This window comes from Archocentrus centrarchus, chromosome 22, assembly GCF_007364275.1.
Source record: "Archocentrus centrarchus isolate MPI-CPG fArcCen1 chromosome 22, fArcCen1, whole genome shotgun sequence".
Classification (NCBI taxonomy): domain Eukaryota; kingdom Metazoa; phylum Chordata; class Actinopteri; order Cichliformes; family Cichlidae; genus Archocentrus; species Archocentrus centrarchus.
Window position 1 is genome coordinate 3,349,840 of NC_044367.1, and position 26,883 is coordinate 3,376,722.

The 26,883-nt window shown below is 39.1% G+C and overlaps 1 protein-coding gene across 1 annotated transcript; it reads left to right on the forward strand.

Annotated features, from left to right (window-relative positions):
- The first annotated feature begins 547 nt into the window (after positions 1–547).
- LOC115772681 (protein AHNAK2) lies at positions 548–26,568 on the forward strand. The gene is made up of 9 exons (XM_030719072.1): positions 548–653; positions 7,973–8,019; positions 9,497–9,607; positions 10,139–10,252; positions 10,370–10,523; positions 10,882–11,042; positions 11,151–13,955; positions 14,388–14,621; positions 15,102–26,568. Exons 1-9 carry the CDS (start codon positions 596–598, stop codon positions 25,566–25,568), a joined length of 14,151 nt encoding a protein of 4,716 aa, XP_030574932.1. The 5' UTR covers positions 548–595; the 3' UTR covers positions 25,569–26,568.
- Positions 26,569–26,883: the final 315 nt, after the last annotated feature.

Consider the following 26,883-nt stretch of genomic DNA (forward strand, 5'->3'; position numbering starts at 1 on the left):
ACCTATAACTGTTTCCTGTCCACAATAAGGGGTTTTAAACTATGTGTACACAGCACACTAATTGCGTTATGGCTCCCTGGCAACTATATGACCCCCCCCTCATCACTGCTGGAACCAGAAGTTGGCATCGTGATGGTCCTTGTCAGATTAGGCCAATCAAAGACACTGACCAGAGGAGAGCGGAGATAGAGGAAGAGGAGGAGTAGAAGGAGAACTGAGGGATGTGTGTGTGTGTTTGTTGAGGGAGGGAGGTGGATTTGACGGGGGGGGGGGGGCAGCTCCTCCCATAATTAAGTTAGTGTGCTGCACTGGAGGTCCATGTTTACGGGGCAGGCGAAAGAGTTTCCTTCACTCTGTGGACAGCTCTGAGTGTGGAGAAGGCAGGAGAAGCTCTCTCACTCGTCTCTGTTTTTTTCTGCAACTCATCCCTCACTCTGCTGCGACTGGCTGACCTACACGAGGACGAGGCGGAGGGGAAGAAGCAGCAGCAGCACCTGCCTAACCCTCCACCACTACCGTCCCTCCGTTCATCCTCGCTACCTGCCCAGCCTGGGATCTCATCTCCGCTGATCCCTCCACCACCCCTGCTGCTATCATGTGCGACTGTTTCCACCTGGCCTTCCCCAACTGGCACGCTGCCTCCTCTGGGACGAGTGGGTATCGTTCTCTTTACGCTCTTTTTTCCCCCTATTTTTCCTCTGCATGACTTTGTCTGTTCTCCCCAGAGCAATTCGCCGATTGAGCAGCAGGGTTCAGTAGTGCAGTGGGAGAGATTCTGTTTGTGTGCGTGTGTGTGACGGAGTGAGGCAGTGAGCGAATGTGAGGCGGCTGGTGCTGATGCTGAGTTGTGGTGCTGACCTGCAGTGAGAGCTGGGTGTGTCTGCAGAGCGCAGGGGAGTGTTTGAAGATGTCATCATCGAGAGGATGTCAGGCAGCTCTGCGCTTCTCTTGTGCTGGGTTTGAAGCATAGCCTGAAAGGCAAACAGGCTTCATTTTACTGTGGCAATTCAGCAAATCAGGATTTAAAGCAGAGACACTTTCAAACTTTTTGAGGATACAGATGAATAATGTTTCCAAATTTCAGAAAAATATCTGTGATGGCAAATGAACCCTATAGCTATATATATTTTAAGCTTGCATCGTTTTTTTTTTCTGTAGCATCTTCAGGATTTCTAAAAGCTGTAAACTGTATACATCCACATTTCCTACTGGTCAGACTACTCATGGTCTTTAGGATTGTTCCCATTTGGGGTTTAAATGAATCAGATATAGGGTTTGTGGGCTGGGACCTTATGTAGTTTACGTGTTATCTTCAAATGGCACTGAAACAAACAAATGTGTTACTGTGTGTTGTGTGGCACATGTATGGTTTTAAAACATTTTGTGGGAAATATTTCTGTTACACATTTGCAGGCTGTTTTCTGGTCCATGAACATCAATTTCAAAGTCAACATGGATCCTTTTTTTCCCTTAAAATATACCTCGCAAGCATGAATAGGGAAGGTGTTCTTATCAAGACTGCAAAAAGTCAAACAGTGCAATGAGCTTCACCAACACTGCAGGCTGGTAATATATTCAGGGTCAAGAGGAATTGATAAACATGCCTACCTGAAGCTTCTTTCTGCATAATTTACTTGGCTAGTTATGCAAAATGTGTTTATGAGTAACTGGAAATCTACTGTGTTTGTCATTTGTAGACATCAAAGTATGAGCTGAGTTAAGGGCTCAGTTGATGCTTGCTGTAAAAAAAAAAAACAAAAGAAAAAGAGAGTATAAAAAATGATATTTCTGCTGCTCCTTTCTCTTTACTACAGTTCACCTCATTTACTTCCACTCCCAGTCTCAAAAGATGTTTGTTTTGCTTTGAGAAGCTTCAGGCAATGCTCAAGGTCAGAGAGAGAAAGAGAGGAGGAGGAAGTGATCTAGACGAGAGGCTGATCTGGTAGACACCGGAGGCCAAAGCTGACGTTCCTGATCCCGATCTATTACGGAACGTCAGCCTCATTTGGTCATTTTTAATATGTGGCAGTAGTTCCATTTAAAAATGACTGTGAGTGAACTAATTTTGCCTTGAATTGTGTTGAATTACTACTGAACAGTCACGCTCCACCTCACAGCACAGCAGCCCAACTGAACGGTCCTGCCTGAACTGAAGTTATCTGGTGCTAACAGTTTTTGCAAACATAGTTCACAGGTGTGGATTGTTCCCGTGTTTTTGTATAACAGCATGTCGTGGGAACGCGGGCAGATTAGGGCGCAAATTCCAGAGCTGTGATGAAACTCGCTGTAAGTTTACAGCTGATTAATAGATTAAAAGCATGCGCTTTTGGAGTCTCATGTTTAACGTAATCCATGCAGAAAATCTAATTCAGTTTTTTTTTTTCCCTCCCTTCACAAAAATCTAATTGTAATTTGGATCCCGGCAAACTGCCCTCCAGTGAAAGGAGCTTGTGTCTGTCTGTTGCACAAAAAATGAGCAGACTCCAAATCCAGGAGCACAAATAATGAGCTGTATTACTTTATATTAGTTTAGTGAAGAGGGGAGCTTCAGGGAGCTTTTAAACAGGAAACACAAACTAGAGCAGAAGGTGGTTATGTAAGACACGAGCTGAGGACAGAACAACACAATACAGTTAGGATTTTCAGTCAACAGTTGAATTTATTTTTCTGCATTTTCAATTTTTTGCTTTTGTAATATCTTATTATTTGAATCACTGGCCACACAGATGAGAATATGTAGTTTTCTATGCCACTGCGTTGTGTTATTAAGCGTTCACACATCAGCGTCGCTTGAAAGCAGACACAGTGGCTCGACCACACCCAAACCCAGAGCCAAATCATGCAGGTTCTGCACCACAAACGACTTCACCGTCTCACTGATGAATCTGATAAATACATTTATTACAACGTCCAATTCAAACATTAGGCTCCGTTGTCATGCATATTTAAACACAACCTCTGATAAGTCAAACAAATAAATAGCTGTACTCTGTGATTTTTGTTTTGAGAGTTGTTATCAGAGCCTCTACAGCACCCACATGGCAAATATTTGACAATTCTGTGTGGTGCCAGTTGCAGAGGCAGGAATACTGAACATCCGCCTCGAGTGGTAACATAATATAAGGATTGTATCAACCTGTTATTTCCAGCAAAGACAGAGCAAGTCCATTATAAAGCTACAGAAGTCACTCAGGAGGAGCTCTGGTTCATTCACTGAATCTGTTTAATTCTGATCAGCTTAACTTCACTGCACAGCTTAAACAGAATAAGATTACTTATGGAAGAATTTCAGAGGCAAGATTTGATGCATTAGCTGAGCTGCCATTCCTGCAGGACACCATACATTTCCTGTCAGTGTCAAACTACTTCCTCTCGATTTTCATGGCCAAAACATGTTATTCTCTATTTGTGTGGCAGACTGACCTGTTTCATTTCAAGAAGTGCTTTAGGCTCTGTTTTCCTGTGGAACGATTCTTAAAGTGATATATATTCAGAGTGAATTATAATCTCAACTGCACCTGGTGGATAAAAATCCAGACTGGAGAAAGATTTACTGCCAAGAAAAAAAAATTATTTCTCCAAAAAGACACAATTGTTTTTCTGTATATTAACAATGCAAGGCTCCTAAAGGCTGCATGCAGTCATGACTATGCATAAAGCTTACTGCTGTCAGTGTATTAACATGCTCACAAAGACAATTAGCCCATGATGATGATTAGCAAGTATGCCCTGTTTACCAGCAAAGTTTAACATGTCTGTATGCTACCATCAGCTGATTAGCACTAAAGTCAAAGGGCAGCTGAGGTTGAAAGGAATGTTATTGGACCTAATGTGAACTTTTTACCTGATGATGGCTGGATTAGATGGAAATTTCAGGTTTTGCAAGAATCCGTGCTCAATGCCACAGCCATGAGATCTGTCCTTAGATCTGTTTGCAGAGGCTTTAGTGATTAAGGGATTTTTAATTTTTATAAAAAAGGCTCACTAAAGAACTTATCAAGAGTGCATTTCATAACTCTTTGATGATTACTTTCACTTGTTCTGATTCGGCAATCAAAAGTGTTACATTTCCTTCTACAAAATAAAATAAAATTTGCTAAATTACAGACAGGCATTTATCTTTTATCACACTGAGCTCAGCACTGAAATCACACCACAGTCTTAACCTGTATAACACACTCTTAAGTAACTATAAAACGGTGTATATGTGAACTGCATGCGTATGTTGAATGTGTGGTTTTTAAAATACATTCTGTGTATGCTTCAGGTAGTACACCTGAATTTATTGTATACATGATGCAATGTCAATAAAGGAATTTTAATCTTAAGAATCTATGTAGTATCACTTCAATGATTTCTTTTGCTACATATTTACCTTTCTGATTTACTGATAAAGCTAGTGCATCAAATAATATCCTCAAAATCTGAGTTTTTTTTCTGAGTAACATGCAAAGAGTTAAATCTCTAAACCAAAGTTTCTTTGAGGATTTTTAGAAAACGCGGAGTGACACAACTTGAGGAAAGGTGTGACTACAACCTTAAAGTGTCTCGCCTCCTTCGGCCGTCTCAGGCTGAACAAATCATTTTAGCCGCTTTGGCAGTCACACTCATACCAGGAATGCTTAAAGGCTGTTTGGGGCACGTCGTGCTAACACACCAGTTTACGTTCAGGAATTAAACAAACAGCAGCTTAAGGTAGGTGAGCTGTTTGCTTTCACATAATGAGCTAAAATAAATCAAAAATTTAATAAATTATTAATTGTTTTTGCAAGTCAAACCTGGTTTGAGAGAGAGGGATGTTGATAACTGCATGAAAGGGATTCTTTACCTCACCCTTTCAGGTCACGGTGTAGGTGGCTGTAAGGACTCTTACATTATTATGTTTCTCAACATGTCTAGACTGTGTTGCGCTCTCTCACTGGGCAAATCTTCTTTTGAGATACATGTAATTGCTAATCATGTGAGTCCACGGTGCTCTTATCAAACGTAAAAATGCAGAGCTGCAAATTCTTTTGGTTGTTCCCTCTGCATGAGACCGTGAGCTGAGCAGCTCCTTCAGTCAGAGACTGAAACATCCTCGCTGCAGGAAGGAGCGCTTTCGCAGGTCATTCATCCCAACAGCAGTTCGACTGTATAACACATCATAATGTCTTGAGTCACTTGGACACTTTACCTCCTCTGCCATCACTTTATCCTTACAGTCCAGATACATTTTATTTATTACACTCACCCATATAATGCATACCGTGTATGCTGTGTACCTTACCGGCTACAAATGTATATAATGTTTTGATATCTGTATATAGTGTTTTGATGTGTGTGTGTATATGTGTGTATATGTATATGTGTGTATTGACATCGATATATATTTTATGTATATGTGTATAGTTTTTCTATTCTATTTTAGTTCATTTGTTTTTACTCATCCTTTTCATTTTTCTCTGTACTGAGCTGCTGTAATGAGCAAATTTCCCCGTTGTGGGATCATTTAAGTTTTATCTTATCTTATCTTAAACTCTCTTGAAACCTCAACCTTGAGGCAGCAACACATCCTGATACAATAAGTAAGTTTTTAAAGCATCACTACTGTCTTCTAATGCACTTACACAGGATGTAAGAGCTCTCCACATGACATACATTACTGTAAGGGAGTGGGTGTGGTGTCATTGTGATGGTGAGTTGAGAAACTATATGGGTCCATCATACACACGGTCTAAATACTGTGCGTATGTCTGTTCTTTTAATTGAGCAGGAATTTAAGGTTTTAAAAGGAAACTTAACTCAATAACTGCTTCAAATATTTGACTTACAGAGTCAAATTTAAATAAAGTTTGTCTTTAAATGAATTCATGATGAGGATTCGCCTGGATAAAAGTCTTTTAATAACATTTTTATGTTGTTTTTGTACAAAGTGAACACTAATATATTTAGCAGTTTTATTATTGTTTTTGGGAGCATCAAACTTACACAGGGTTGAGTATTTTTTGGTTTAGCACTTCAGTGAGTTTTCTATTTTAATCCTGCCACCTATCCCCAAATAAAACAGCTGAACACAGACCAGCCTTTTTCTGCAGTGGAACTGATTTGATTATCCATGCAGCATGCTTTTATTCTGCTTTAATTTCTATCAACAATACTTTCCTCTTCAAAGGCCTTCTGATAATATTTATTTAATTGCCGTTTATTAGTCAATAATGCTATAAAACCAAGGAGGGGTTGTTTAAAATGGAATCTGCTTCAATAGAGCAGGTAATAATAATAATAATAATAATAATCTGGCTAACTTGATTCATTTGGAGTCAGACTTTCCCTTTTTTGCAACCGCAATGGGCTAAGCTGAGAGGCTGCAAAGTCTAATCTGTGGGTCAATACAGTGGATCACTTAACAGAGGCAGCAGGTCCCCGGGGGGTAATTATTGCCAGGAAGAACTCTAAATAGTCTCATCATTGGCTCCAGAGTCTCTGAGGTTCAGAACAACTGCTGGAGGTCAGACAGGGTGGAAGCCTCAGCTTTCTGCTGAGAAACTCCAAACGCAAATAAATACCAGTGCTTTGTTTTTGTGCAGGTAGTTTCTGTGGCCTTTATTAATTCATACAGCAAAAGCACCAGTCTGAGCTAATTTTACACAGTATCATTTTCATACTACTAGAGTACTGTGCAAAAGTCTTGAGCCACCCCTCATTTCTCATATTTTGCTTCCAAAGAGCCAGACTTTCTCATGGTCCTTCACAGTTTTTCTTTTTTACTTATTATCAGTCCAGTCCTTCTACCTGACCAGCAACCTACGAATTATACAAGCATAAAAAGGCCTCTGACCCATGGTATAAACCAGTGTTGTGTCTACACATACATATAACTTATCAAAGAATCAATTTTAAATACTATGTTTAGGCACTTTGTTATTAGCAGCCTCTTAAAAATCACACAACTTGCTCTATTTCTTTAGTTGTAAAACTATTTTATGACAGGCATAAAATAGTTTTATTGTACTAACAAGGTAGGTATAAGCCAAAAACCCTGGAAAATAATGACATGCAGTCTGTGCTTAAAAAAATGTAAGGAAACTGGACGAGTGGAGGACAAAAGAAGTGGGAATGATCTACAGCAGATGAACAGTTCCTGAAAGTCATGTCCTTAAGAAATAAGAAAAAATCTAGCAAAGACCTGACAGATGGATCTGCATCGCAGCCATCAGATTTCATGCCGCCATGTAATACCATCTGAACAGTGTCTGATTGGCAACAGCTTCATTTTTCAGCATGACAGTGATCCCAAACACACTGCTAAAGCATGGATCGGCCTCCCCAGAGCCGGGACCCCAACATTACTGAAGCAGTGCGGGATCATCCCGACAGAACAGAACAAAAGGCAGAAACATCTTAAGAAGAGCTTTGAATGTCCTTTAAGAAGCTCACTTTCATGTTCATTAGAACTGTACAAACGCTGTTATTGCCTTAATGTATTTATTGTATTATTATAGTATTGTATGCTGTATTTCCATGTATGTTTGCATGTTTCAATAAACTACTGCACATATTTCCTATTTTCCCAGAAAATATAAATAAATGAAGGGTGACTCAAGATTTTTGCACAGTACCGTATAATTTGCTACAATTAACTAAAGTTATGATATAGCTCATCTGGCTCAATGCGTCTTATTTGCTGTGCTTGCAAATGTGCGTACCATTTTTTGTCAGATGGAAAATTTTGATTTAACAGCGTTACATATTTGCAGCTTTGCAGTACCAGCACTGACTTTGTTTAGCTGCTCTGTGACTGGACTAAAATGACTTAATGCAATTTAAATTAGTTATGGATTAACCTGCAAAAAATATTATTTATAAGATAAACCTGTGCATGCAGAACATGAAGGAATGAAGGTCTACATACAATGCACACTTAAAGTATTACAATACAAATATGTCATATCGGATATTGTGTGATTCTTTTTATTTATTTTTTTGTGAACAGGACCTGGACGAAGGCTGCAAGGCCCAGAGCCCGCCACAGAGGACTCAGTGAGTTTATTTTTCTGTGACAGAAACTGAAATTGTTGTTTTATTCTTCAGTTTGTTTTTTTATCAGTTGCAGAAAGCTTTGTGTTGTGACTTTATTCAAAGAAAGTCACTTTGCCAGCATTGGCTGTTTCATTGATTGTTCATTTGCATATTAATTTTGCCTGTCTGCAGGTGGTGATATTATTCACTTTAGTTTAGAGTTATATTGGTGTTGGTGTTCAAAACATCACTATTCAATCAAATCTTTTGAAACTGCAGGGAAAAACTGTCTTAATATTGAGGGCATAACATTGTGAATGAGCGAGGAGGGGGTACTTGGTCCTACTGGTAGATCAACAGTGTGACACATGGACCTAATCTCCACAGAGATTAATCAAAGCACTGTTTTACAAACAGAGAAAGATATCCACGGTACATTCTCAAAGTTCTCATATGTATTCAGGATTTTGTATTCTACAGTTACAGTCAGGTCCCAAAGGAAAACAGACTGCATGAAGTGTACCGACATCACAAAGCCCACTGACAGTCGTATATTCCTGTGCCATAAAACTGGATCCACCATGTTTGATTGATAGATTATGATACTGAACAGTAAAAAAAAAAAAACATGGGCTAATCATATTGTCAATGAATGTGATTTAAATGAAGTTGTTACTGATCATTTCCTAGCAGCTGAAACTGACTAATTTTGGTTACGGGACGATGAAAATGTCTTGAATTAAAGCTGAGAGTCTAAACTTCATTCACATCTTCATCGCTTTATTTCAACCCTATTATGTTGGTGTACAGTGAAAGAATTAAGAAAATTGTGTCCTTTTTCCAACACTTACAGACCTCTTTACATGCAGACTTTATTATATGAACCTTTGATGTTTAATATGAGCAGCCATAATTGGAAAAGTATATATCTGTATGACAGAAAATGCATAATAGATCCCCCAGAAAGACCGTCAGACCCATCAAACAAAATGTGAGCACCAGATCTTTGCATGCTATCATGTTATCCTACCTAATCACAGAGTATGACTTTGGCTTGAACTGTTTGACATGTTGGTTGCACTATGTCTGTACAAAATGTTATTAAAACATTAAGGGAATTATGATTTTTTTTAGATATTCTTCTGTGAATCAAAGTGTTGGACTGACAAACTGGCCAAGATTGCCATCTCAGAAAAAAAACACCATCAATGTGACAATTGTTAAATGCCAAACAGCCAAACACCCAGCCAGTGCTGCCTTTGGCTTAACAAGGTGCTATCACACTATCTGAAATCCAGTCCCCCCCCCCGGGTACCTTTGTTGTTCAAGCTGCAGGTGCAGCTACTTGAGTTTTAATAGCAAAACATTATTTATGCAGCTCAAGAAGAGGAGATGCTTTTTATGCTTGAAAATATCTGACTGAAATGCTATGAAATCTCTTTGGAGTGATACCAAAAACAGGCTTGCTTTCATGTTTGCCGACCTTATGTCCATGCAGATATGTGATGAGCCATCTCAGTTCACAGAGAGTGAGAGACCACGCCCACAAGGGTCATCCCCGGTTGAGGAGTATCCTGAAACCGAAAAATACAGCGACAGTGATAAAGAGGTACAGAGAAACAACATCTCCTGCAAAAATCACTGCTTTTCCTTTAATTCCTCACCTCAGGTGGGAAATTATAACATGGCTACTTTATTGCATGTAAACACACAATCATTCAATAGTCTGTTTGTAAATCAACAGTCTAGTTTTTTTTTTTAGGCTGAAAATAAATGAAGTTAGAAAAATAAACTTGTGACCCAAAGAAACAAACTTGTGTATTCAGCTCAGTTACACTCAGCATGAGGAGGAGTGCCTTTTATGACTGAAGCGAAATAATGGAGCTGAGGAAGACTGTTTCTAGACTGCGTCCGCATGAATGTGAAGCAGCTGTGAAAACTAAGTTGTGTTTTATTAGCTGATCGATTCCTTACTTTCTTATCAGACTTTTGCATTGTAGTGTTGTGTGGTCTATGGTGGGAGCTGTATTGAATACTGTTGGAATAACTTGGCTACTCCCCTGTATTAATAGATGTACCCTCCTGTTCTGAATATTATAAGAAGTCAGATTTAAATTAATTGTTTTTATATTCCTTTTAGTGTGAAGCAGAGCATGACCCACACCACAAAAGTGGGACCAGAAAGAAAACGAAAAAGTCTGGGCTTGGGTCCATGTTTGAAAAGCGCTCGACTCCAAAAATGAGTAAACTCAAGGTGCGACATTCCCTCTTTTTCCTCTCTGTACTGCATCTGTGAATCCCTTCAGGCTGTGTAGCAGCAGAGAATAACAAAGCTAAAGGTAAAGCGACTGTCCTTTTTATGTGTTGGCAGGAAGTTGACAGCCCTGAATCTGGGCTGATTGTGAAAACCGCCAAAGATGGATGCGCGGAGGGTCTCGTTTATGGTGGAGGAGGGAAAGACGGGATCTTCATTAAGGAAGTAGTACCAGAGTCACCAGCCTCAAAAAGTCTAAAACTGAAAGAAGGTGAGCTAGTAGCTAAAATTTCCACCCCACCCCATTTGGGGTGAATTATTTAAATTACACTGAAAACTAATGTTCTAAAATTATTATAGGTTTTATAGGTAAACACTGAATTATTATAAGTTTAATTTATAGGTCTCTTGAACAATATATTGCATTATTAGTATCAGTATTATTAAATTCTCTATCATATTTTAATGTATAGTTTGCTATTTTAGAATTTTAAATCCCAATATTTAACTTAAAACTACAAATCCATTAAGCACTGTGACTTCTGTCCAAACAAGTGTTGACTTTTATAGACTGAAAGTCCTCTCATCTCATCAAAGTGCTTCTGAAATACTTTCTCTTGTTTACGCAGGTGATCAGATTCTGAGTGCCACTGTGTATTTTGACAACATGTCATATGAGGATGCCATACAGATTCTGGAGCACGCCCAGGCATACAAATTGAAGCTTTGCTTGAAGCGCAAACCAGAGATCACAGAGACCGAACCAGCCACTGAATCTCACACTATACCTGTAACTATTCTCAAAGTTGTCTGCTCAAACTCTTTGTTAGTTATTATTATTTGTTATTAGGTAGTCTTGTCGGTAAAAATTACTTACAATGTTTCTGTTGCTCAACAGGAAGAAGACCTCTACACTCCAGAGATGAGAGAGAAAGGAAAAACTAAAAGACGCGGCGAGGCACGCATTTCGTGGCCCAAGTTTTCATCCTTAGGGAAAGGGCGAAAATCACATTTTATAAGGTCTCACAGTTCCTCAGAGGCTGATGAGCAGAGAAAGCTTGAGCTCAGCCCAACAACAAGTGACACAGAGTCACCCATAAAAACTCAGGATGCTCTCAAATACAAGAAAAAGCATAAAATAAAGCTCCCTGGTCTGACAAAGAGAGGCCGCATAAGTTCATCTGAAGACCAGGACACAGATGTGCCAACAACTGGCCAGATCAGTAGCAGCACTCACCAGACACAAGAATCAGATATGCTTTCACCTGAATGCCTTGAAAGCCCCTCAAGAGAAATGCCTGAAGTCTATGTGACAGAGGATCTGAAAGAACAACACGAGCAAAGCAATCAAACAGTCACTGAAGCTCCAACTATTCAACATAAGATGGAACTAATCAGTATAGATAGCACTTTGAAAACAGCAGATTTGACTGTGGCTCTAGCAGATCAAGAAAGCCCCTCTGGTATCAAGTCCCCTGATGGGAAGAAAAAGAAGAAAGAAAGGTCTGAATTAAAAATGAAAATTCTGGGGAAGGATAAATCACACAAGAAAGAAGCAAAAGCAAAATCTTCACCAAAAAGGCTAAAAACACTGGGAGCAAGTTTTGAACTAGTCGATCACCCTGAAACGGAAAAATCTGATCTAATCCCAAGCTTTGAGTCACACACAAAACCGACAGAAGAACCTGCACTTGATGCCAAGGTGGAACATGATGTATCTGATGTTGCAGTTTCACAAAAATATCCACAGATAAGTGAAGCAAACAGACAGAAAGGCAACAAAATCAAGGACAAACAAGGGCAAACCTTCAAACTGCCTAAAGTTAGTTTGGGTGAGGTTGCTACTGAGGAAATCAGACATGATCCTTATGAGAAACGGGCAAAAAGCAGTGATTTCAGAGCCCAACTTCCCAAACGGGAAGACATTGAGATACCAGGTATGGAGGCTGCATCTATGAAGACCACTGCAAAAAGAAAGAAAGAACCTAAAGCCAGTTATACAGGACACAACGGAGACCTTCAAGCTGAAACTGTACAACTGTCAATTGATGTTGACAGTGTGAAAGAGGCAGTTTCTAAATTGCCTGGATATAAGCTGCCTAAAGTCGATACATCTGGCATGCCTATTCCAGAAGAAATTACTGTGATAGATGCAAATGCTCAAAGAATATCAGTGAAAACACCTACCAAAGTTGTAGACACCAAAACAAAGCATGGAGCAAATCTTGAAAAGTTTGACGTAACTTCTTATCCAGAAATTTCCAAGAGTAGAGTCAAGCCGCCACAATTCACAACTGGTCAGTTAACCTCAGAGGATCTTTTAACTGAAAGCAAAGTCGATTTTAAAAAACCTGAAAAGGAACATGAAAAGATGCAAAAACAAAGCAGCAAAGAGATGAAAACCATGACCTATAAGAGAGAAGATATTACAATACCTGGAAAGGAAAGTTCACAGGAAATATCTAATCTTCAGGTACATGAAGCTGATAAAACACAAGGCACAGGGAATATCAAATTTGAATATGAATCAGATAAGAAATTGAAGAAGGCAAAGATGACAGTGCCTAGCTTTGGTATAGCAAAGCCAGACATAAGAATCCCTGATATTGAAATTGACTTGCCAAAACAAATTATCTCTGAGCAAAAAGGTGATGCAGCAAAAGGAGAGAAGACTAAATTCCTCCAAGAAGTTAAGATGTCAAAAACTGAAATGAAAAAAGGCAAGGTGCAGACTGAAGGAGTTGTATGTGAGGTCATGATTCCTGAAATAGATGGGATCGAATACATTGACTCAGTAGATAGTTCACCAGCCAAAAAGGATGATGGCATTAGGCATATAGGTGTTGGTGAAAAACCAAATGCTGATATTTCCCTTCAAGAAATCAGAAGTGAAGTAGAAAAAGCTGAAACTGAAGACCAAACAGTTAAACTGCTTCAATTTGGAGCTACCACTCCAGAGATCAGTGTAAATGTGCCCGATGGAGACAAGGCTATACGTACTGATGGAGCTGAGACAAAAACTCTTGAAAGAGAAGGAAAAGGTAGCAAGTTTAAAATGCCAAATCTTGGTATCTCCATGCCAAAGGTGAAAGGACCAAAAACCGATTCAAGCCCATCAAAAAAAAATTTAACTGTGACACTGCCAGTGGCTAAAGCTGAGGTCCAACTTCCAGAAGCTGCTGAGACTGATGTTACACTTGGAAGTGTAGATATTTATATTCCAATGGAGACAGAAAAACACCCTGAGACTGAGACTGAAGGTGAATTTGACAGACAAGGAGGCAAGTTCAAGATGCCAAAGTTAGGAATTGCAATGCCAAAAGTAAAAGGGCCTGAAGTTGACTTCAGCTTATCCCAGAAAAATGAAGATGTGAAACTAGCAGAAGCCAAGATGAAAACCAAGCCCTCTTATGTTGAACTAAAGGAATCCTCTGTTAATGTGGAAATTAGAGCTCCTGAAATTAAAGTTGTAGAAAAAGATGCAGAAGAAACACAATCAAAATTTAAGATGCCCACTTTCAAGATACCTAGATTTGGATCTACTATGCCAAACACCACTGCTGAATTATATGATAAAAATTTAAAAGACACTGAAATTTCTGACACACAGCTAAAATCAACAGAAGGTGTTACAGTTGACATTCCAACACCAAACTCTGATATTGTGGGTTCATCTTTTGATGTGAAAACAACAGCAGCTGAAGTTGAGGGGAAAGGAAGCAAGTTTAAAATGCCAAATCTAGGTTTCTCTAAGCTGAAGGTGAAAGGACCTAAAATTGATGTAAGTTTACCAAAAAAAGACATAGGTGTCACACTGCCTGAAGGTACCGCTAATGTCAAACTTCCAAAAGTCGATCTGGATGAAACAGATGTTTCACCTCCAGGTGCTAAGAAAACAGATGTTAAGATTCCAGAAGGTGAAGTTGAAGAGAAACTTCAAGAAGCTCATAAAATTGCTGTAGAGGTAAAAGCACCTGAGTATGAAGCAGATATTAAAAGACATGGTGGGAAGTTTAAAATGCCAACGCTTGGAGTCAAAATGACAAAGTCTGACATAGATGTCCAGTTACCAGATATAAAAGCTGATGTCAAACTTCCAGAGACTGAGCTTGGAACTGACCTAAGCTTATCAAAGAAATATGTAGATGTCACACCACAGACTGAAATTGAGACTAAACTCACAGATGCTCATAAAATAGATGTAAGTTTGGGGAAAGCTGAAGTTTTGATTCCACAGGAAAAGATCGAAGGTGAAATCAAAGTACATGGAAGCACGTTCAAATTGCCAAAATTTGGGATAACAATGCCAAAAGTAAAAGGACCCGAATTTAATCTCGGTCTTTCAAAGAAAGATTCGAATATCACAACAGTAGAAACCAACACAGATATCAGCCTACCTGATGTTGAACTAGAAGCAGCTTCTTTGAAAGCAGAAATAAAGGCTCCTGAAACTGAAGTTGCAGCAAAAGATACAAAAGGATCATCTTCAGCATTTAAAATGCCAGATTTGAGTTTCTCTATGCCTAAAATCAAAGGGCCTGATGTAAATTTAAGCATGCCAAAAAAAGAAGCAGATATCACACTGCCAGCAACTGAACCGGAGGTCACACACCCAGAATCCTCTGACATTAATATTAGTCATCAAGGAACAGATATTTTGATTCCAGGTGCAAAAGAAGAACTTAAAACACCTGAAGTTCAAGTGAAACCTTTGCAGAGTGATGTTGATTTTGAAGCACAAGGAGCCAAATTCAAAATGCCAGAGTTTGGAATTACATTACCAAAAATAAAAGGACCAGATATTGATTTAAGCTTCTCAAAAAAAGATGCAAATGTGGCACACCCAGAGGCTAAAGCTGAGGCTGAAATCCAAGGAACTCCTAAAATTGCTGTAGATATGAAATCGCCAGAGTGTGAAGCTAAAATTGATGGGCAAGGAACCAAGTTCAAAATGCCAATGTTTGGAATCACAATACCAAAGGTAAAAGGACCTGACATTGATTTAAAGTTCTCAAAGAAAGACGTAGATGTTAAATTTCCAGAAGCCAAAGCTGAGATCCAACTCCCTGATGTTGAACCTGAAAAACCTAGTGCTAAAGTGGAAATTGAAGCTCCTGAGATTAAAGGTGTGACCAAGGACACAGGGAGCTCACCAACAAAGTTTACAATGCCAACATTCAAACTGCCTAAATTTGGACTTGGCACCACAAGTGTCACAGCAGAAGGACCGGATATGGACAAAGGTGTCAAAATAGAAGGAGCTGACATCAGTATACCTGAAAAGGTCCTTGAAGTTAACATTGAAGCACCGAGCATTGAATTGAACGACCCTTCAGTTTCCATTAAAACTACAGGAGTTGAACATGAAGGAAAAGGAAGTAAGTTCAAATTGCCTAGTCTTGGAATTTCTGTTGCTCAAACCAAAGGGCCCGACATTGATTTAAGGTTATCAAAGAAGGATGTAGATGTTACACTTCCAAAAGCCAAAGCTGAAGTCAAACTCCCTGATGCTGAACTTAAAAAACCTAGTGCTGAAGTGGAAATTGAAGCTCCTGAGATCAAAGTTGAGATAAAGGACAAGAAAGGATCACCATCAAAATTTATAATGCCGACATTCAAATTGCCTAAGTTTGGATTTGGTACCACAAGTGCCTCAACAGAAGTACCAGATATGGACAAAGGCATTAAAATAGAAGGAGCTGACATCAGTATACCTGAACAGGTCCTTGAAGGTAACACTGAAGCACCGAGCATTGAATTGAAAGAGCCTACCATCACCCTGAAAACTACAGGAGCTGAACATGAAGGAAAAGGAAGTAAGTTCAAATTACCTAGTCTTGGAATTTCTGTCCCTCAAACCAAAGGACCTGACGTTGATCTAAGTTTATCAAAGAAAGATGTAGATGTTACACTTCCAAAAGCCAAAGCTGAAGTCAAACTCCCTGATGTTGAACTTGAAAAACCAAGTGCTGAAGTGGAAATTGAAGCTCCTGAGATCAAAGTTGAGATAAAGGACAAGAAAGGATCACCATCAAAGTATAAGATGCCGACATTCAAATTACCAAAATTTGGAATCGGTTCCACAAGTGTCACAGCAGAAGTACCAGATATGGCAAAAGGTTTCAAAATAGAAGGAGCTGACATCAGTATACCTGAAGAGGTCCTTGAAGTTAACATTGAAGCACCGAGCATTGAATTGAAAGAGCCTTCAGTCTCCTTGAAAACTACAGGAGTTGAACATGAAGGAAAAGGAAGTAAGTTCAAATTACTTAGTCTTGGAATTTCTGTCCCTCAAACCAAGGCGCCTGACATTGATCTGAGTTTATCAAAGAAAGATGTAGATGTTACACTTCCAAAAGCCAAAGCTGAAGTCAAACTCCCTGATGTTGAACTTGAAAAACCTAGTGCTGAAGTGGAAATTGAAGCTCCTGAGATCAAAGTTGTGACAAAGGACAAAAAAGGATCACCATCAAAATTTACGATGCCGACATTCAGATTACCAAAATTTGGAATCGGTTCCACAAGTGTCACAGCAGAAGTACCAGATATGGACAAAGGTGTCAAAATAGAAGGAGCTGACATCAGTATACCTGAAGAGGTCTTTGAAGTTAACATTGAAGCACCGAGCATTGAATTAAAAGAACCTTCAGTCTCCTTGAAAACTACAGGAGTTGAACATGAAGGAAAGGGTAGTAAGTTCAAATTACCTAGTCTTGGAATTTCTGTCCCTCAAACCAAAGGACCTGACGTTGATCTAAGCTCATCAAAGAAAGATGTAGATGTTACACTTCCAAAAGCCAAAGCTGAAGTCAAACTCCCTGATGTTGAACTTGAAAAACCTAGTGCTGAAGTGGAAATTGAAGCTCCTGAGATCAAAGTTGAGATAAAGGACAAGAAAGGATCACCATCAAAGTATAAGATGCCGACATTCAAATTACCAAAATTTGGAATTGGTTCCACAAGTGTCACAACAGAAGTACCAGATATGGACAAAGGTGTCAAAATAGAAGGAGCTGACATCAGTATACCTGAAGAGGTCCTTGAAGTTATCATTGAAGCACCGAGCATTGAATTGAAAGAACCTTCAGTCTCCCTGAAAACTACAGGAGTTGAACATGAAGGAAAGGGTAGTAAATTCAAATTACCTAGTCTTGGAATTTCTGTCCCTCAAACCAAAGGGCCCGACATTGATCTGAGTTTATCAAAGAAAGATGTAGATGTTACACTTCCAAAAGCCAAAGCTGAAGTCAAACTCCCTGATGTTGAACTTGAAAAACCTAGTGCTGAAGTGGAAATTGAAGCTCCTGAGATCAAAGTTGTGACAAAGGACAAGAAAGGATCACCATCAAAATTTACAATGCCGACATTCAAATTACCAAAATTTGGAATCGGTTCCACAAGTGTCACAGCAGAAGTACCAGATATGGACAAAGGCGTCAAAATAGAAGGAGCTGACATCAGTATACCTGAACAGGCCCTTGAAGTTAACATTGAAGCACCAAGCATTGAATTAAAAGAACCTTCAGTCTCCCTGAAAACTACAGGAGTTGAACATGAAGGAAAGGGTAGTAAGTTCAAATTACCTAGTCTTGGAATTTCTGTCCCTCAAACCAAAGGGCCCGACATTGATCTAAGTTTATCAAAGAAAGATGTAGATGTTACACTTCCAAAAGCCAAAGCTGAAGTCAAACTCCCTGATGTTGAACTTGAAAAACCTAGTGCTGAAGTGGAAATTGAAGCTCCTGAGATCAAAGTTGTGACAAAGGACAAGAAAGGATCACCATCAAAATTTACGATGCCGACATTCAAATTACCAAAATTTGGAATCGGTTCCACAAGTGTCACAGCAGAAGTACCAGATATGGACAAAGGCATCAAAATAGAAGGAGCTGACATCAGTATACCTGAACAGGCCCTTGAAGTTAACATTGAAGCACCGAGCATTGAATTAAAAGAACCTTCAGTCTCCCTGAAAACTACAGGAGCTGGACATGAAGGAAAGGGTAGCAAGTTCAAATTACCTAGTCTTGGAATTTCTGTCTCTCAAACCAAAGGGCCCGACATTGATCTAAGTTTATCAAAGAAAGATGTAGATGTTACACTTCCAAAAGCCAAAGCTGAAGTCAAACTCCCTGATGTTGAACATGAAAAACCTAGTGCTGAAGTGGAAATTGAAGCTCCTGAGATCAAAGTTGTGACAAAGGACAAGAAAGGATCACCATCAAAATTTACGATGCCGACATTCAAATTACCAAAATTTGGAATCGGTTCCACAAGTGCCACAGCAGAAGTACCAGATATGGACAAAGGCATCAAAATAGAAGGAGCTGACATCAGTATACCTGAACAGGCCCTTGAAGTTAACATTGAAGCACCGAGCATTGAATTAAAAGAACCTTCAGTCTCCCTGAAAACTACAGGAGTTGAACATGAAGGAAAGGGTAGTAAGTTCAAATTACCTAGTCTTGGAATTTCTGTCCCTCAAACCAAAGGGCCCGACATTGATCTAAGTTTATCAAAGAAAGATGTAGATGTTACACTTCCAAAAGCCAAAGCTGAAGTCAAACTCCCTGATGTTGAACTTGAAAAACCTAGTGCTGAAGTGGAAATTGAAGCTCCTGAGATCAAAGTTGTGACAAAGGACAAGAAAGGATCACCATCAAAATTTACGATGCCGACATTCAAATTACCAAAATTTGGAATCGGTTCCACAAGTGCCACAGCAGAAGTACCAGATATGGACAAAGGCATCAAAATAGAAGGAGCTGACATCAGTATACCTGAACAGGCCCTTGAAGTTAACATTGAAGCACCGAGCATTGAATTAAAAGAACCTTCAGTCTCCCTGAAAACTACAGGAGTTGAACATGAAGGAAAGGGTAGTAAGTTCAAATTACCTAGTCTTGGAATTTCTGTCCCTCAAACCAAAGGGCCCGACATTGATCTAAGTTTATCAAAGAAAGATGTAGATGTTACACTTCCAAAAGCCAAAGCTGAAGTCAAACTCCCTGATGTTGAACTTGAAAAACCTAGTGCTGAAGTGGAAACTGAAGCTCCTGAGATCAAAGTTGTGACAAAGGACAAAAAAGGATCACCATCAAAATTTACGATGCCGACATTCAGATTACCAAAATTTGGAATCGGTTCCACAAGTGTCACAGCAGAAGTACCAGATATGGACAAAGGTGTCAAAATAGAAGGAGCTGACATCAGTATACCTGAACAGGCCCTTGAAGTTAACATTGAAGCACCGAGCATTGAATTAAAAGAACCTTCAGTCTCCCTGAAAACTACAGGAGTTGAACATGAAGGAAAGGGTAGTAAGTTCAAATTACCTAGTCTTGGAATTTCTGTCCCTCAAACCAAAGGACCTGACATTGATCTAAGCTCATCAAAGAAAGATGTAGATGTTACACTTCCAAAAGCCAAAGCTGAAGTCAAACTCCCTGATGTTGAACTTGAAAAACCTAGTGCTGAAGTGGAAATTGAAGCTCCTGAGATCAAAGTTGAGATAAAGGACAAGAAAGGATCACCATCAAAGTATAAGATGCCGACATTCAAATTACCAAAATTTGGAATTGGTTCCACAAGTGTCACAACAGAAGTACCAGATATGGACAAAGGTGTCAAAATAGAAGGAGCTGACATCAGTATACCTGAAGAGGTCCTTGAAGTTAACATTGAAGCACCGAGCATTGAATTAAAAGAACCTTCAGTCTCCCTGAAAACTACAGGAGTTGAACATGAAGGAAAGGGTAGTAAGTTCAAATTACCTAGTCTTGGAATTTCTGTCGCTCAAACCAAAGGGCCCGACATTGATCTTAGTTTATCAAAGAAAGATGTAGATGTTACACTTCCAAAAGCCAAAGCTGAAGTCAAACTCCCTGATGTTGAACTTGAAAAACCTAGTGCTGAAGTGGAAATTGAAGCTCCTGAGATCAAAGTTGTGACAAAGGACAAGAAAGGATCACCATCAAAATTTAAGATGCCGACATTCAAATTACCAAAATTTGGAATCGGTTCCACAAGTGTCACAGCAGAAGTACCAGATATGGACAAAGGCATCAAAATAGAAGGAGCTGACATCAGTATACCTGAACAGGCCCTTGAAGTTAACATTGAAGCACCGAGCATTGAATTAAAAGAACCTTCAGTCTCCCTGAAAACTACAGGAGCTGGACATGAAGGAAAGGGTAGCAAGTTCAAATTACCTAGTCTTGGAATTTCTGTCTCTCAAACCAAAGGGCCCGACATTGATCTAAGTTTATCAAAGAAAGATGTAGATGTTACACTTCCAAAAGCCAAAGGTGACGTCAAACTCCCTGATGTTGAACATGAAAAACCTAGTGCTGAAGTGGAAATTGAAGCTCCTGAGATCAAAGTTGTGACAAAGGACAAGAAAGGATCACCATCAAAATTTACGATGCCGACATTCAAATTACCAAAATTTGGAATCGGTTCCACAAGTGCCACAGCAGAAGTACCAGATATGGACAAAGGCATCAAAATAGAAGGAGCTGACATCAGTATACCTGAACAGGCCCTTGAAGTTAACATTGAAGCACCGAGCATTGAATTAAAAGAACCTTCAGTCTCCCTGAAAACTACAGGAGTTGAACATGAAGGAAAGGGTAGTAAGTTCAAATTACCTAGTCTTGGAATTTCTGTCGCTCAAACCAAAGGGCCCGACATTGATCTAAGTTTATCAAAGAAAGATGTAGATGTTACACTTCCAAAAGCCAAAGCTGAAGTCAAACTCCCTGATGTTGAACTTGAAAAACCTAGTGCTGAAGTGGAAACTGAAGCTCCTGAGATCAAAGTTGTGACAAAGGACAAGAAAGGATCACCATCAAAATTTACGATGCCGACATTCAGATTACCAAAATTTGGAATCGGTTCCACAAGTGTCACAGCAGAAGTACCAGATATGGACAAAGGTGTCAAAATAGAAGGAGCTGACATCAGTATACCTGAACAGGCCCTTGAAGTTAACATTGAAGCACCGAGCATTGAATTAAAAGAACCTTCAGTCTCCCTGAAAACTACAGGAGTTGAACATGAAGGAAAGGGTAGTAAGTTCAAATTACCTAGTCTTGGAATTTCTGTCCCTCAAACCAAAGGACCTGACATTGATCTAAGCTCATCAAAGAAAGATGTAGATGTTACACTTCCAAAAGCCAAAGCTGAAGTCAAACTCCCTGATGTTGAACTTGAAAAACCTAGTGCTGAAGTGGAAATTGAAGCTCCTGAGATCAAAGTTGAGATAAAGGACAAGAAAGGATCACCATCAAAGTATAAGATGCCGACATTCAAATTACCAAAATTTGGAATTGGTTCCACAAGTGTCACAACAGAAGTACCAGATATGGACAAAGGTGTCAAAATAGAAGGAGCTGACATCAGTATACCTGAAGAGGTCCTTGAAGTTAACATTGAAGCACCGAGCATTGAATTAAAAGAACCTTCAGTCTCCCTGAAAACTACAGGAGTTGAACATGAAGGAAAGGGTAGTAAGTTCAAATTACCTAGTCTTGGAATTTCTGTCGCTCAAACCAAAGGGCCCGACATTGATCTTAGTTTATCAAAGAAAGATGTAGATGTTACACTTCCAAAAGCCAAAGCTGAAGTCAAACTCCCTGATGTTGAACTTGAAAAACCTAGTGCTGAAGTGGAAATTGAAGCTCCTGAGATCAAAGTTGTGACAAAGGACAAGAAAGGATCACCATCAAAATTTACGATGCCGACATTCAAATTACCAAAATTTGGAATCGGTTCCACAAGTGTCACAGCAGAAGTACCAGATATGGACAAAGGCATCAAAATAGAAGGAGCTGACATCAGTATACCTGAACAGGCCCTTGAAGTTAACATTGAAGCACCGAGCATTGAATTAAAAGAACCTTCAGTCTCCCTGAAAACTACAGGAGTTGAACATGAAGGAAAAGGAAGTAAGTTCAAATTACCTAGTCTTGGAATTTCTGTCCCTCAAACCAAAGGACCTGACGTTGATCTAAGCTCATCAAAGAAAGATGTAGATGTTACACTTCCAAAAGCCAAAGCTGAAGTCAAACTCCCTGATGTTGAACTTGAAAAACCTAGTGCTGAAGTGGAAATTGAAGCTCCTGAGATCAAAGTTGTGACAAAGGACAAGAAAGGATCACCATCAAAATTTACGATGCCGACATTCAGATTACCAAAATTTGGAATCGGTTCCACAAGTGTCACAGCAGAAGTACCAGATATGGACAAAGGTGTCAAAATAGAAGGAGCTGACATCAGTATACCTGAACAGGCCCTTGAAGTTAACATTGAAGCACCGAGCATTGAATTAAAAGAACCTTCAGTCTCCCTGAAAACTACAGGAGTTGAACATGAAAGAAAGGGTAGTAAATTCAAATTACCTAGTCTTGGAATTTCTGTCCCTCAAACCAAAGGACCTGACATTGATCTAAGCTCATCAAAGAAAGATGTAGATGTTACACTTCCAAAAGCCAAAGCTGAAGTCAAACTCCCTGATGTTGAACTTGAAAAACCTTCTGCTGAAGTGGAAACTGAAGCTCCTGAGATCAAAGTTGAGATAAAGGACAAGAAAGGATCACCATCAAAATTCAAGATGCCAACATTCAAATTACCAAAATTTGGGATTAGTACCACAAGTGTTGCAGCAGAAGTACCGGATATGGACAAAGGTATCAAAATAGAAGGAGCTGACATCAGTATACCTGAACAGGTCCTTGAAGTTAACATTGAAGCACAGAGCATTGAATTAAAAGAACCTTCAGTCTCCCTGAAAACTACAGGAGTTGAACATGAAAGAAAGGGTAGTAAGTTCAAATTACCTAGTCTTGGAATTTCTGTCCCTCAAACCAAAGGGCCTGACATTGATCTAAATTTATCAAAGAAAGATGTAGATGTTACACTTCCAAAAGCCAAAGCTGAAGTCAAACTCCCTGATGCTGAACTTGGAAAACCTTTTGCTGAAGTGGAAACAGAAATTGAAATTCACGAAGGTAATATTGATGTCTCACAAGCAAAACTTAAAATGCCAACCATGACGTCACATAAATTTGCTGCTTCTACTTCGAAGGTCAGTGTCAAAGTAACTGATGTGGACAAAGAGATTAAAACTGATGCAGAACCCAGCATTCACCCTGAAGGTGTAACTGTAGAGGTGAAAGCTAAAGGAGGTGAACTTGAGATATCTGGAAGCAAGTTTAAAATGCCAAATCTGGGCATTGCAATGCCCAACGTTAAAGGTCCTGAAACAGATTTAAGTTTATCAAAGAAAGATGTTGATGTTTCATTACCAGAAACTACAGCTGAAGTCAAACTACCCCATATTGAAGGCAAAGAAACTGAGGATGGTATTTCAGTACCAGAAGCACCTACAACTGAGGTTGAACTCAAGTCAAAAAGACCAAGTTGGATATTTCCAAAACTTTCCTTTTCAAGGACAGCTGATAACGACCCAGATGTTGATGTCCACATCGAAACACCCAAAGCTGATATTATATCAACCAAAGCAGAAGTCTCTCTATCAGATGCTGAAATCAAAGGACCTTCAATGGAACAGCCTCCTGCTGCAGAACTTGATACAAACTTGAAAAAAAGAAAATTTTCACTTCCCAGATTTTCTTTTTCTAAGTCAAATATTAAAGAACCCGAGTTAAGTGATGAGCTTCCACATGCTCAAGTTTCTGTTCCAGAGAGAGAAATAAAAGTTAAACACCCTGGAATGGAAATGAAAGCTCCTGAGCAAGAAGCTGAACAAGGAAGCACATTTAAATTTCCAAAGTTTGGCATTGTACAAACAAAAGCAAAAGGACCTGAAATTGATTTTAATGCATCAAAAAACAATGTAGATACCAAACTCCTAGAAATAAAAGCAGAGGTCAAAATCTCTGAAGATGAAATCAAACAATGTTCATCTGAGACTGAAGCAAAGTCAAAAGATGCTGGAGGATCACCCTTAAAAATAAAAATTCCACCACTGAAAATGCCAAAATTTAGCAGTGCTTCCTATGATGTTACCACAGAAGCACCTGAGGCAGTAAAAGTAATTGACACTGATGGATCTAAACTTAAGGAGGATGTTTCTGCCAGCGAGAAAGACTTGAGTGTTAATGTTAAAATGGATGATTTCAAAGGAACAATATCAGATTCTGAAACACCAAAGACAGACCCTGATTGTGAGGGTCACGGATCGCCAAGTAAATTCAAACTACCATCCTTTAAAATGCCCAAGCTAAGCTTCTCAAAGCCAAAACCTGAAGAGGAAATTCTTCCTGCTGACACAGAAGATAAAGAAGATCAACTGGAATTGGAAGATGAACCAAAAGGAGAAGGTAAATCACCACAAAAGATTTTAACATCATTTGGTGAGATCCTAAAGACTATTGATGTTGAATTTGATGTTCCAAAAGCTGACAAAGTTGAAGGAAATCTTGTAGTTCAAGTTCAAGAAATAGATGAACCAACTGGAAAGAAATTAGAAGCAAAGGCAAAAGAAACAATTACCATGCAAGATACATCCAAGAGTCCCGAAAGGACGGGTTGGTTTAAATTTCCCAGGTTTGGACTGTCTTCCCCTTCAGAACCACCTAATGTTCTCGAAAAAGATGAACAAAAGGATAAAAAGAGCCCGGCTGGGGGAACAGAGGATGAGGAAATAAGCCCTACCTGTTCAGTCCAATCATCAGATGCCTTTGCTGATATCAGTTCTACAATCACAAGTGAGTATGTGGACCCATCCATTTCTCCCCCAACAACGGTAACTGTCAAATATTCTGATCCAAATGTTGCTACCGGGCTCGGAGAGACACACAGTAACATTATTACTTCCACCACAAGGACTGAACTGATCTCAGTTGAGCCAAACTTGGCAGAGAAAATTACCATTCTGTCGTCTGGAATTTCATCTTCATCGGAAGACACGATCAGATTGGACTCTGGGAAAATACACGTCATTACAACAAATATACAAGCAACTCCAGAAGCACAGCATGCCAAGTTGCTAACTGATATTGAAGGTGAATTAGCTGGAGGCTTTCCTTTAAAATCAGAGGCTGATGAAACTGCATCATGGACTGTGGAAGACTCAAAAAGTGGCAACAGAACAGTGTTTGAGAGGCACATAGTAAAGAAAACTTCGAGTGAAAGAAGTGAAAGCAGAGAAACAATTGTTATAACCAAACAAATTACACATGTACTTGACTCTTCTGAGCCCATCTCAGGTGAGACGGCTTCATCCATACAGCGGCTGAGAGATTCTGTGCACTCTGAGAAAATGAGGTTCTTTGACGACGCCGAGAAGTGAAATAACTGGAAATAATTCACGTGTAAAGATGCCATTCTTCTTTGCCCAAACCTGATTGCCAAGTGGCTGGTAGGCTCTGAGTTTCACTGGACATTACAGAAAAGAGGGAGAAAACATTCTGGCAAACGGGAAAGGTTTTTAGCAGGTTTATCTTACCAATCACACATAATTTGTCAATGTTCAGGCGTTACAACATGATGATCATGATGATGATGTATTGTGCTACGTTTTGCTGACCTATAAAAATATGCATTCATGTAATTCACACTGACAATCTGTTGAAGTTACTAACAATCTGTGTAAATGTGCCCTTATTTCACATTATGGCAGGGTTTCACCAAATATCCTTGCTTAAGGTGCAGAACATTTTACTTTTGCTTACCAAATTCTCTGCATCTCTGTCATTTTGCAGTTTTTAATGTACAATATTGACTAATTTACTTGTGTGTGTACTTTGCAAAATGATAATCACCAGTGCATTCAAGTGAAATTTCCTACTGTTTGAGACTGTTGCAAAAAATCTATTTATGTTACTGACATTCCAAAATGTGTTTACAGTAATTTCACTGTAATGCTTACAGTATAGAAAAGCTACAATCGAGTAATGCAGTTATGCTAGAATAATAAATATGTATGTGTACCACCAAGATACTGTTGTTGCCGTAGCTAAAATGTAAAGAGACAGTAGCAATGTGAAGCTGAAATGAAATGCTTATGATCAAACACAGCAAATCTGCTGCTACAGCTATATTTTTTATTAATACTTTGCTACTTAGAACCTAATTTGCTATAATAGAAATCTGTCTAGAGAATGTCTTCTTTCAATACCTCTGTACAAAGTGGGACTACAGAACGGGCTGTACAAATAGCTTTTAATGTATAAATAGCTTTTAATGACCTCCTTTGAAATTTTATTGGACTACTGCTCCTGTTTGTATTCTGATAGGCTTTAACTCAACTTGTCTGCAAAGTTATAGACAATAAATAAATAAATACTATTACATGCAAAAGTGTGTTTCAGGCAGTGTTTTATTCTGTTTATTAGTTTGTGGATTTAATACCTATTAAAAACTCAGATCATATATATGATTTGAATTTTCAATAGGTATTAATGATGAAAGGCAAAAACAGAAGGTTTTATAAATTGAGAAATTGATAAAAAGTACGTTTTTCTAACTGCGTCCAATATGTATTTGCACACTAGGGGGAGACAAAGTTCATAACTATGATTGCATGTTTACATTGCATGAGTACATTACATAGTATATTAATATAATAAACAGAGTGAATTAGCTTTAACACACTGTGAACACAC